The 12,577-nt window shown below is 41.1% G+C and overlaps 2 protein-coding genes across 2 annotated transcripts; both read left to right on the plus strand.

Annotated features, from left to right (window-relative positions):
• Nucleotides 1-700: 700 nt before the first annotated feature.
• Nucleotides 701-7,557, plus strand: LOC117766086 (CD97 antigen). The gene is made up of 17 exons (XM_034592794.1): nt 701-854; nt 2,448-2,528; nt 2,747-2,917; nt 3,015-3,155; nt 3,567-3,610; nt 3,732-3,836; nt 4,013-4,166; nt 4,376-4,498; nt 4,608-4,798; nt 4,885-5,046; nt 5,433-5,627; nt 5,858-6,075; nt 6,171-6,231; nt 6,321-6,412; nt 6,553-6,721; nt 6,807-6,902; nt 7,341-7,557. The coding sequence occupies exons 1-17, from the start codon at nt 824-826 to the stop codon at nt 7,380-7,382; spliced, it is 2,076 nt and encodes a 691-aa protein (XP_034448685.1). The 5' UTR covers nt 701-823; the 3' UTR covers nt 7,383-7,557.
• A 1,496-nt stretch (nt 7,558-9,053) lies between these two features.
• On the plus strand, nt 9,054-12,532 carry ptger1c (prostaglandin E receptor 1c (subtype EP1)). Its single transcript, XM_034593833.1, has 3 exons — nt 9,054-9,299; nt 10,955-11,797; nt 11,936-12,532. Exons 1-3 carry the CDS (start codon nt 9,297-9,299, stop codon nt 12,173-12,175), a joined length of 1,086 nt encoding a protein of 361 aa, XP_034449724.1. The 5' UTR covers nt 9,054-9,296; the 3' UTR covers nt 12,176-12,532.
• The last annotated feature ends 45 nt before the right edge of the window (nt 12,533-12,577 follow it).

Consider the following 12,577-nt stretch of genomic DNA (forward strand, 5'->3'; position numbering starts at 1 on the left):
GCCTTCAGGGACTGGGGAGATACAAATCTATGTATGCATACTCAGCTTTTCTTTGTTTGCTTCTTTCCAAATAAAGCTCAGAACTGTTACCATTGTTGCATTTTTCTCAGTCTGATGCAGTCTGAGGCAAAGAACATATATATATGTCATCGTCATAGTTCACAGACCGGGTGCCAGCCAGATGGACTCTGTAAAACAATGACCATTGACACAAACTCCTCTTGACCTTCTCTCTATCCTCCTCTCACAGAGTCACACATGAGGGAAAAGATCAAGCAAAATAAGCAAAGACGGTGACAGAGACATAAATAACGCGTCTGGAAAAAAAAGCTGTTCTTTAACATGTTGTGAAAGAGTTCGTTATCAGGAACTTCTGCAGGCTGCACTCCCTGACAAGCTGTGTGGGCGTCAGTCAGCGAGAGTGAAACCCCTCCCCAGAAAATGTAGACATCCCAGCACATCACATGAGATTCAAAAGGAGGAGGGAGACAGAGGCAGAGGGAGAGAGGACGGAGAAAAGAGACTGATTCATTCATCTATATATATATATATATATATTCTGCTTTTTGTTTGTTAGCAACTGCACAAACACACTTTTTCCACAACTGTTGAGTGGGGGATGCAGATTTTTTTTTTTCCTCTGTTACGTCACAGTCACTTTAGAGAAGTTGAGAAGAGAAGAGAAGAGAATAGAAGAGAAGAGAAGAGAAGAGAAGAGGAGAAGAGATCTGGACCCTTTGACTTGGAGAGTTCCTACGTTTATGTTTCGGCTGTTTGAACTTTAGCGCATATACTGACCTGGACAGTGATTGATTTGTTCACCATGGCGGGCAGGTGGAACCTCATGATACCGGGTGAGTCACATCTGTCGTCAGCGCTGTAGTTAGAATGGAAATCATCTGTTTTTAAAAAGCTCAAAACATATTCTGTGCTCGTAGAAAGGAAACCAAGCTGAGGCAGTACCCTGCAACGTTATATATAAGCCTATATGGTTTTGTCTTTAGTTAAACTTTAAGTATTAAAGATACGTATCAATAACCTATAAATACATACATTTACTACATGTTATAATGGTCAAGACAAGTTGGTTTTAAATTCCATATTTTATCACTTTGTTTATCAAGTTTCCATTGAGATCAAATCTGCCAGCAACCTTATCCAAAGTCCATCCATCCATCCATTATCTATAGATAATAGAGTATGTATCTATATATATAAAGCCTTTGAGGAATGCTGGAGCCAATCCCAGGTGACATTGGGCGAGAGACGGGGGTACACCCTGGACAGGTCGCCAACATATCACAGGGCCAACGTATACAGACATTTACACCTCAAGAGTCTCCAATAACCTAAAACCAATTTGCTTGTCTATGGACTGTGGGAGGAAGGCGGAGCACAAAACCCCACACAGACGTGGGGAGAACATTCAAACTCTCATACAGTATGAAGGGTCCTGGACTTTGTGGGAAAGAGCCCAAATGAATCAGGAGAAAAGGAAGAAGAGGGATGCTGAGCTAAGCAGCTTCTCTCCAAATAACCCACTATCTGGGCCCCACTGCACAGAGAAGCACTGTTCCTCTGTCCGTCTATTTCTACACACTATGAGCTCATCGCTCAGCACCCATATTGCCCGAGAGTAATCACAGTCACACACACACCTGCCCTCGGCGGAAGAAACATAAAGTGTTGCCATGCAACCATGTAAAAACACTTTATAATGTCATGATTCCAAGCAAGCACATTTTGATCTTATTCTATGTGTTCCTGTTTTGAGGTGAAGAGATGGTAATTGCAGCTGTCCAGAGAAGTTTGAGTTCCTCCTTAAGTCACTCAGTCTCCTCAAGTTAGTATTAGGTGGGATTTTCACCCAAAGTCACCATAAATGTGCTGTACTTTCCTCATATCACCTGGATCACGTCAATAATTTGATACCAAATATCCCAGAATATCATAAAAATAGAGCAAATCTTCATGGCCACGACATCGGAGGATTACACTTGATTCAACATACAGCCCAGTGATGCTGACAAATAATGTAACTGCACTTTCTTCCTGTTTTGCCATATATTCGCCCCTTGGGGAACTGACTCTGCGCTCACACAGCAGAGGATGTAAAAGTATTTTGTGCTTGCACCGTGCCAGCTCACGTTTCCTCACTTCTAGGAAGCAGAGTTCTGCAGAAACCCATTTATTGTTCATTTTGAGTTATGGTGCAGATGCGGTCGGAACAATCTCAGGAAATGAGAGGAGAGGGTGAAGGTATTTACCTTTTCTACTGAGCCTGAGCATTTCTGCTGTGTCCCTGTAGCTGCACCAAACTGTTTTAAAATGATTCAAAAGGGGAGAAAGTTTAGATTAAGCTCGAGTACAAGTGTAACAGATGTTGCAGTGATGTTCAGAGGATGATAAACTGTCGACTGAACAGTTGCCTGCTTGTTTTTTCTCAGCTCTGTGCCTCTCTGTCGTCATGGCTCTGTCCAAACCACCATGTAACAATGGATATAAGCGCAAGAACCGGGAATGCGTAGGTATGAAAAACAAACTAATCTTCACACATAACTCACCGTGGAAAAACAAGCATGTTGTGGCATGTGTGCATGTTTATGGCATTTGTAACAGATTGCTTATCTTTTCTTTCAGAATTTAGAAACTTAAAATATATAATGGGATGAAGGATTTCTGTGACAGATTATGTATAAAAATGATTGATTTGTTGTCTTTCAACTGAACTTTTTCTGTTACAAAGATGATGATGAATGTGCTGTGGACGAGAATAATCCAAACAAAGTTGGACCCTGTGGAGAAGATAAAGTCTGTATCAACAACATCGGCAGCTTCTACTGCCGATGTCAAGACGGTTTCAAACCATCGACAGGTGATGGGAATTTTTCCGCTGGCAAACACGTGACATGTCAAAGTAAGTCATCTTGTATCGAACTGAATCAACGGCAGCAGAGTCCAGTTCACATTTAGTAAACATAATTCGCAACAAATGTGATGTGTTTTACTTTTAGATATCAATGAGTGTTTGGAACACAAAGACATCTGTGGACCTAATGCCAAATGTGTCAACACAATTCCATTTTACTCCTGCAATTGTAATGATGGATACATCTCGACCACCAGTTTTTATGGCAACAACGTGACATGTAAAGGTAAGATCATTTATATACAGGTGTATAATTGTTCCCCATGTGCTGTAGTGATATGATGTTAGTGCCTCTTTACTTGAGGCAAGAAAAAAATTATCTGAAAAATACTAACCAAGTACCATTTTGGATGTGACCGTTGGAGTGGACCAGGATATTTATTCTTCCATTAGCACTGACTGAAACACACAGCACAACCATTTTCCCTCTCCCTGATCTGTTCCCATTTTAGACATTTGTATGATTGATCAGACAATCTGTGGAAATGGAACCTGCCACCGCGCATCCATTCTGCACCAGTGTTTGTTCAGTAAATGTATAAACAGAAATATTTTCGTGAGCGTAGGTTTCCTCATAATGTGAATGCTGTGGTCATCAGCAAGCACATCTGATCAATCAAACTTCCTGTTTCCTCAGCGTTAAACTGTGAGGATTTCAAAGATATGAACAATCTGACAGAGGTAACTCCACCCCGGAAGTTTTATCACTGCTCAGCATATATTCAAAAATGTTTTTATATTTTCTGTTATCTCATATATTTGTCTCATTCTCTCTATATCACTTATCACTTACCTATATCAGAAATTGCAGGGTGCACATGACCTCGGGGTGCATTTGGAAAAGACTTGCCTGGAGCTCACAGAGAGCAAGCGTCCACTAGACTTCTATGGAGAAGACCTATTAAGGGTATTTCTACATTCTTATCATCACATCAATAGAAATGCAATTTTATTTGGTAAAATCTTCAATATCTTCACAACCAGTGCAGACACAGGAAGCTCTGGCAGACCGAGAGTCTGACACTGTCTGACTCTGTGTCCTGAATTTTCCCTGCTCATGCTTATGTTTCTACATCTCTGCAGAGGCTGCTGTCTGTGATTGACGAGCTCTTGTCCGGTGGAGCCTTCAATGATAACAGGAAAGTCTCCACCTTTCTGGACATTGTGGAGCACGCCCTGGGGCTGATCGGACCCTTCATACGGACCCCGGGGACAAAAATGTCCTCCAATCACACAGGTTCGAAATATATTTGCAGCATTTTATTTGCTTTCTTTGCTTTTTTCTCCCTTTTATTCACAGTTGATTGATCACTTATAAAGAAAGATTCAAAGGCAATTTATTCCTTTCAGAGTTTTACACTTCTTTTACACCGCTTCAGATATAAAGCTCATAAACAAACAAGCAATACGTGTTAATAAAAAGCTTGTCTTTGCATCTGGGTCCAGAGCTGGCGCTGCGGGTACATAAAGGGGCTGAGTTACCCATGGGGGCTGTGACTGCATCATCCAAGCATGCTCGGCTGGACATGCAGATGGAGACAGCTGCAGGAGATCCCTCCTATTACCCTGGTGATGATCAGACCTAATGAACACATTTGTTCCCACTTATATCAACACACAGATGATTTGCTAATGTAATGAATGCCCACTTAGTCCAGTGTTGCTATGATTCCAACAGGCTTTACAACACTCTCCTTGCTGAGTTACGGAAACCTGGAGGACTCCGCAGACGGCTTCTTTGGTGAGATGAAGCCCCCGGAGAACCACAGCTTCAAGATCAACTCCAAGGTGGTGACTGTCACCGTCAGCAACAGAGACACAAGCCACCTCAATCAGCCGGTCAAACTGACATTGTACCACCTGAGACAGGTAAAGGTCTTTTTTCTGCTGGTATGTAATTGGTATATAAAATATATATGTCTCTAATTCAAGTGGTGTCTTCATGTCTTTTACAGTTATATAATACCAGCCACTGTGTGTTCTGGAATTCCTCATTGGATGGAGGGGCGTGGTCTCCTAGTGGCTGCAGTGTGGTGGAGTCCAACCCTAACTACACTGTGTGTTCCTGCACCCATCTGAGCAGCTTTGCCGTGCTCATGGCACTCTATGACATAAAGGTTAAAACTCTTTGTCACATGCATGATCATACATAGAGTTGAGGGTTTATAACTTCAGTCTATTCATCTGCAGTGTAAATCAAGTCAGATTTATTTATATTGCACATTCAATGGCAAGAACCACACCAGGACAATATGTGATTAAAATGTTTGAATATATATATGTATATAAACAGGGATGAGGGGTGGAGGACAAAGGGATGTGGGTAGGGAAGGAGAATAAAGGGATGCAGGTGGAGATGAAGGAAGGAGGATAAAATGATGTGGGTTGACAGTATATGCTTGACAGGGGATCTATCTCTCTCTCTCTCTCTCTCTCTCTCTCTCTCTCTCTCGCTCTCTCTCTCTCTCTCTCTCTCTCTCTCTCTCTCTCTCTCCTCCTGCAGAATAAGTTTGAGTTGCAGCTCATCACCTGGGTGGGTCTGCCCCTTTCGCTAATTTGCCTGTTCATGTGCATCCTGACGTTCTCGCTGATCCGCTCCATCAAGAGCCCAAGAACCACCATCCACCTCCACCTCTGCATCAGCCTCTTCATCGCCATACTCATCTTCCTCGCAGGCATCGCCCGCACGGAGAACCGGGTAAAATGCTCCAAATACAGCTTGCGTGGTCAAAATTCCTGCACTGTCCAAATGAGTGCGGTCTCTGACACGTTCAGAGGAAAAAATACTGATGAACAGCACAACTGCTGAATGATTTATGTGGCTGCTGTAGATTTACAGTATGAACAACCTTTAATTCTTTATCCCCATTCCTCAGCATCCTTTGTCCCTTTCTCACTGCTGCCATCCTCATCTCTCCCCTGCATTAGGTTGGCTGTGCCGTGGTTGCAGGGCTGCTGCATTTCTTCTTCCTGGCAGCATTTTGCTGGATGTGTCTGGAGGGCATCCAACTCTTCCGGATGGTGGTCCTGGTCTTCAACACCCACTTCAAAACCTCATACATGATGGCAGGTGGCTATGGAGTCCCGGCTGTGATTGTCGCCATCTCTGCCTTAGCTAATCCCAAAGGTTACGGCACTGAGACATAGTAAGTTCCCTCCACTGATGCTGAGTATTTTATTTTTAATTCAAGCTTGGACCTCAGGTTATGTTGACCCACGGTTTTGCTCAATGATTTTCCAGTTGTTGGTTAAACCTGGAGTTCATTTGGAGTTTCTTTGGTCCTGCCTGTGTGATCATCACTGTAAGTAAACAAAAATCATTCATGAGCTGAACAATTAATCTTAAATATAATGCTTTTATTTTTAAAACCTCACCTCTGTTTCCTTTCAGGTCAACATCTTCTTCTTTCTCATCACAGTCTGGAAGTTGGCACAGAAGTTCTCGAGTTTAAACCCTGACCTGGACAATTTGCAGAAAATAAAGTAAGAGAGCGTTTGATCGGAAACACATGTTCTTTATGAATGTGCATTTATCTGTTTCAATAAATAACATAACTTTGAGATTAGTGCCTCAGATTTGACCACAGGGTTTCCTTTACATGTGTCTTTGCTGCCTCCTGCAGGGCATTCACTATTACTGCAGTGGCTCAGCTGTGCGTGTTGGGCACCATGTGGATCTTTGGATGTTTCCAGTTCAAGGAGAGCACTATAGTCATGTCTTACCTGTTCACCATCTTTGGCAGCCTTCAGGGGGTGATGCTCTTCGTCATGCACTGTCTGTGTTCCAAACAGGTCGGTTTCCACCCTCGTCTCATAAAATAAATAACAAGCTCTTCTGCACTTTTGAACTCATATTCTAACTTGTATTCTTATGAAGGTCAGGGAAGAATACAGAAACATCCTACACAGGTTCTGTGCACCCCAGAATAAGAATTACTCAGAGTTCAGCTACTCCAACTCCAGCAAAGCACATGTAAGCTGTATTCAATTATATATTTATGTTTGATGTTTATAGAATTAGTCACATCAAACTGTATTTTCCTATAACTGCAATGTGATACTGTATAATATCTGATACTGTTCTTGCATTTGGTTGTTTTCGTATAAAACGCCAATTTTTTAGAGGAGGAGGAGGTTGTTAAATATGAGATGGCGTCATTACACAACAAGCAGAAGTAGAATTTAATTTTTTTTAAATGAATATGCATTTGGACAGCACAGATAAACATTTGATCTGTAATTGAATTGTTTAAAAGACTGTTAATCTATATTCCAGGGTGACATTATAAGAGTATGAGAGGAGATGTGAAGTGCGTTAAATTATGGTGCCAACGCAAACCTTGTCATGATTATAAAAGTACACTCAAAGTGCTTTGTGACTGATCTGATCCCTCCTCTCTGTCATCCTCAGGCGTCCAAGAGCAGCCAGGACACGGGAGAGTCTCAGATCTGACGAGACAGAACAGTTACTCAAGAGCTTAGCTGGACTTACTGTATATCTGCACTCTTATTAGTGGCCAATGCAAGTTTGCTTTACTGCAAAATGGTGTAAATAGTATATTTCATTAACATGTGCTGGTCCTTTGTATTTTTAAGTTCCTTTTGGTTAATACTATTGAGGGATTTCCTTCAAATTGAGACTGACATTTTTCGGTAAGTTTTACTGGAACACAGATATTTTGTCATTTTTCTTGTGTGAAAAATAATATTGATTTTGGAGCAAAAATTAAAAAATGATAGATGATATTATATGAAGACCTGTTTATTGGGTACATCTAATACAGCTTGTTGTGTCGTCCAGGTACTTAAATCACAGACAGAGACACGCAAAAAAAAAAATGAAAAAGACAATTAAGATACAGAGATGGATTTGAAATGTATATATGTTTGTTTATATTTCCCAGGCACTTTTATTTGACTTCATTCTCTGTTCAGCATGCTGTAACTTCTTTTACGTATTGTATCTACATTTGAAAATATTATTTTTATTTACCTAGTTCAAATAAGTTTCAAAACTTTATTTTTATATTTTATTTACTATCGTCTAAAGAATGTAATAAATGTATAAGTGCTGGTTCATCACACATTTTGAATTTCCAATTAAGGATGTTATCTTTTTTAGTGTATTTACAATTTGTGTTGTATCATGTGTGTGTGTGTGTGTGTGTGTGTGTGTGTGTGTGTGTGTGTGTGTGTGTGTGTGTGTGTGTGTGTGTGTGTGTTTGTGTTTGTTCATACCTTTTCATGCCTCTGCTGGAAGCTTTGCAATAAACCAGATATTCTGATGCACCTCTTGAATTATTTTATTGAAAATATAGAAGAAAAATAATTATTTAAACATTTCTCAAAGGTTTGTGATGTCAGACCTCATTTTTAGCCGGGTTTGAAAAAATCTGATAACTTAGCAATTTTGCATACAGTAAGTAAAAACATACCTATATATTTGTTTCTGTATGTTGATATCTGATGCTCTTTTTCATAGCTCCTTGCTTATTACTGGAACACATTTGTCTGGTTTATGTAAGAAAACCAACATAAACATAAACATACAGAGGAAATGGAAGTCTCTCTCTTCTTTCCTGTTTATGTCAGATCACAGGCATGACGGCTTCAAAAAGCAAACAAACCTAAAGTAGCCCTGAAAACTGGAAGAGTCGATGTTGATGCATCTTTTGGTTTATGCTTAATCTCCTGCATGAGGACATCTTTAGACACAGGTGTTTTTATAAATAAATTTTGTTTTTTGAGTTCAGCATGGGTATTTCATTTTTCACACAGGATCCCAAAGTTTACCAGAAACCCTTTACAAATCTAATAACCATCAAACTCTTCCATCAACAGCCACATAAACACAATCATGTCATGAAATTGAATTGAATTGTAAAATACTGGTGATGGCTGACCCTGAATTTGGCTGCTCATGTGTTCAGCTATCACTGAATCAGTATTACAAAATGAAAAGGACAGATGGGATCAGCTCTGATTCAAATGCTGAACAGGAGATAAATAGATAGAGGGAACAGAGAGAGGGAAGGAGGGGTGGAAAATAGATCCAGAGTGTTGATATAATAAAACCTGCCTGTAGAGAGAGAGAGAGAGAGAGAGAGAGAGAGAGAGAGAGAGAGAGAGAGAGAGAGAGAGAGAGAGAGAAAGAAAGCTACAACCTGGAAGAACGAGAAAGTGTCAGCGAGTCATGGGGGAAACAGAGGAAGAAGAAGAAGAAGAAGAAGAGTAAATGATTGTGGACAATTGTGATAAGTGAATGTGACAAATCAGGCAGCTCGGCAGACAGGAGAGACACACGTTTGTCCTTTTTCATTCCCCCTGAGCCATCCCAAGCGATCCAGCATTCGTCCAGAGTCCTCCGATGGTAAGTTTCATTTATTATTCATAGACAAAATACTAAGCACATTCCTCTCAGGCAGCACATTAGACTAACTCAAGCTAAAATATGTGTTAAATATAAGAAATATGACTGATGCATGAGGTAAGAGGTGGATCTCTAGGAAAATTGGGATTCATCACTTATTTAATTAATCTAATCCGCTTTCATGAAGAATGATAGATGTGAGGAGAAAGAAAGATCCAGACGTCGAGGAATTTAAGACGTGGATAATGAACTGGTAGAGCTGCCCTGAGATTAACAGGGCGTTCCTTATTGCGTCTGAATAACGGGGAAATATCTTGCTTTTTAAGAACCCTGTGTTCAGCAGAAGAAAATTCAACAAGAGAGTTTGATATGTGAGAAAAGATTAAGTATTTGTCTGGAGAATTTAAATAACAGATGATATTCAAATTCTGTTTCTCCATAATTTGGGTAACTAGTAATTTTGAAATAATCAGAATCAGAATCATATGGCACGAGGAGGAGCATTGTATTTGAGCCGAACATCTATTTGGAGGTTGTGAAATAAACAGCCAGGTTCTCTGTTGGTCATGATTTTTTTTTTCTTCTAAAAGATAAAAAAGAACATCAGGCTATCAAATTTATCTACAGGTTTGACTTCCTACTCATCTTCTTATAAAAAAGAATGTCAGCTCCTGGAAACTTTTGTTATTTAAGTCCTCTTTTAAGATTTCCATCCACATGCTTAAGAAATGCTCTTGAGAAAAGAGCTTAGAATAAAATCTCTCTGTAAAGTGATAATTAGTTAACCTGTTACAGTATTAGGTATAGTGCTTTTTGCCTCATGTATCATAACGGGGGGGGGGGGGGGGATTAATTGTACACTGACTCAGATATCACAGCTTTTTAGATAGGGATTGTAAGTTATTATCTATCCCACAATTAAACCCATCTCCACCTCCCTTTTCAACACAGACACACAAACTGAGGCATCTTGACACTTCAGGTGAAATCAACATACCGTGTGAAATATAGTAACACATTAGGGAAACATGCAAGCGCGGAGTTGCAGCGTAGGAAAGCTGCACTTCCAGAGAGAATAAAGGAAACTGTAAATGAGCCTGAAGGTTTATGACAAGTGAGAGCTCTTACAAGTCAAAACAAATAAAAGCAAAACATATTTTGTGAAACAGGCGTACCGAAATAAAAGCAGTAAAACTGACACAAGTGCCCTTCTTTTTTCACAAAGGCAGTAAAATTACTTTGCTTTTGTGAGAATACATCTATGTCCTTTAATGTGCATGATAGACAAAGACAAAAAAACGATCTGTGCTCAGCAGAATATTAATCCACTCCTCTTCACTATTGCTTGTAAATTCGTAGCTTTTTTAATTAAGGTCTAAATCCCAAGTGTCAGTGGCAGACCACTTGTTGTAATGAGTCTTTGAGCTGCCCAGTGAAGCATGTATCGTACTGGTACACACTTTTGCAATCAAGACTCTGTTGTCACCATTTGACACACTTTAGATAACAGAATAGGATGACATTGAAACATGAGTGGCTTTAAACTATGTAGAGTTTTTTTAATTTGTTCCTAATTCTCTGTAAATGACGACACCGGCTATACTCATGACTTGATTTTCCTCGTTTTCTAATCTATGCCATCCACTCTCCACCAGGACATGAAGATCAACTCCTCGGAGCAGCTAAGTCCCTGGCTGAACGGCAGCACATGGCCACCCATCAGATCTTCAAGCATAGGGATGTCCTGCTTCACTATGACATTTGGTGCCATCTCCAACCTCACCGCTCTTTGCATCCTGGCCAGGTCCCGCATCCGATTCCGCCGCCAATCGAAAGCACCGTTCCTGCTGTTGACGGTGGCTTTGCTAGCCGCTGACCTGGGAGGTCATGTGATCCCAGGAGCCTTTGCTCTGTATTTGCACATGGATCAGCGGTATAAGCTGCAAGCCCAGAAGCCCACCACATTCTGTCAAGTCTTTGGGGCGAGTATGGTGTTTTTTGGCATATGCCCTTTGCTGTTTGGTGGTGCGATGGCAGTGGAGCGCTGCGTGGCCATCACCCAGCCATTTTTCCATGCTGCTGTGATTACAGTGACTCATGTACGACGTGTTGTGTTTTTTCTGTCTTCTCTTGCACTCATACTGGCAGTTCTACCTTTTTTTGCCATAGGGACTTACGCTACCCAGTTTCCTGGCACATGGTGTTTCTTACCCATCCATCAACCCCAATCTACACCTGACACCTATTTGGCTTTGGCATTCTCATGCCTGGGCCTCACGGCGCTCACCCTTTCCCTACTCTGCAACATCCTGAGTGGTGTGGCATTGCTGCAGGCCAGAATAAAGCCCCGCAGTACGAATACAAAATCAACAGGTCACTGCACACGTCGTCCATCTTCCGCGTCGACGTCCTCCTCCTTCTGCACATTGGACGTAGAGATGATGGCGCAACTGGCGGTGCTCACTGTGGTTTCCTGTGTGTGCTGGAGCCCCTTTCTGGTGAGTAATACATATTTAGATTGCATAATTTGTTTCTGGAACCATTTCCACCTTTCATAGTTAGGTATTTTAAAAGAATATTGTACATTATAAAGCTTTGGCTGACACATCATCATCGATATCTCTCCTACGTTACAGGCCCACATTCTTGTGATGCAGATCAACCAAAGCCCCAGACCCTCCGACAATGATCAATATGGATTCACTCTCCTGAGTTTACGTATGGCTTCCTGGAATCAGATCTTGGACCCTTGGATTTACATCTTGCTGAGGAGAGCGGTGCTTTTCAGAGTTTGCTGTTTCTACACACAGAGACTGTTAGAGACGGCCAATAGTTCCTATGCAGACGAACGCAGGCAAACCTTCAGTCTACAATGACCATGTTGCTCCTCTCATGGGAACGGAAATAAATACTTTATTTGATGTGTGTGAAAAATGGGAGAACTTTGCTGTGTTATTGGCAACTGGGTTCGATGAATTCCACATCCTATGGTGGCCTTGAAGGGCAAACTATGACAAATGGGGAATCACAACGGCAAATATACATCATGAAGGGCTTCTTCTTCTTCTTCTTCTTCTTCTTCTTCTTCTTCTTCTTCTTCTGTAGGGCACATTACTGCCACCCACTGATCTGGAGTGTAGCCTAAAGATCTAATATTCAAACCAAACTCAGTCACAATCAAAAGCCATAAACTGTCACAAACAAAGTAGAAAGTACTTAGTAATCCGTGCCGGCACCACTATCACTTGCAGCCTCCAGCCAATCGCGTAGCTTGGCAA

Source organism: Hippoglossus hippoglossus, chromosome 8, assembly GCF_009819705.1.
Source record: "Hippoglossus hippoglossus isolate fHipHip1 chromosome 8, fHipHip1.pri, whole genome shotgun sequence".
Classification (NCBI taxonomy): Eukaryota; Metazoa; Chordata; class Actinopteri; order Pleuronectiformes; family Pleuronectidae; genus Hippoglossus; species Hippoglossus hippoglossus.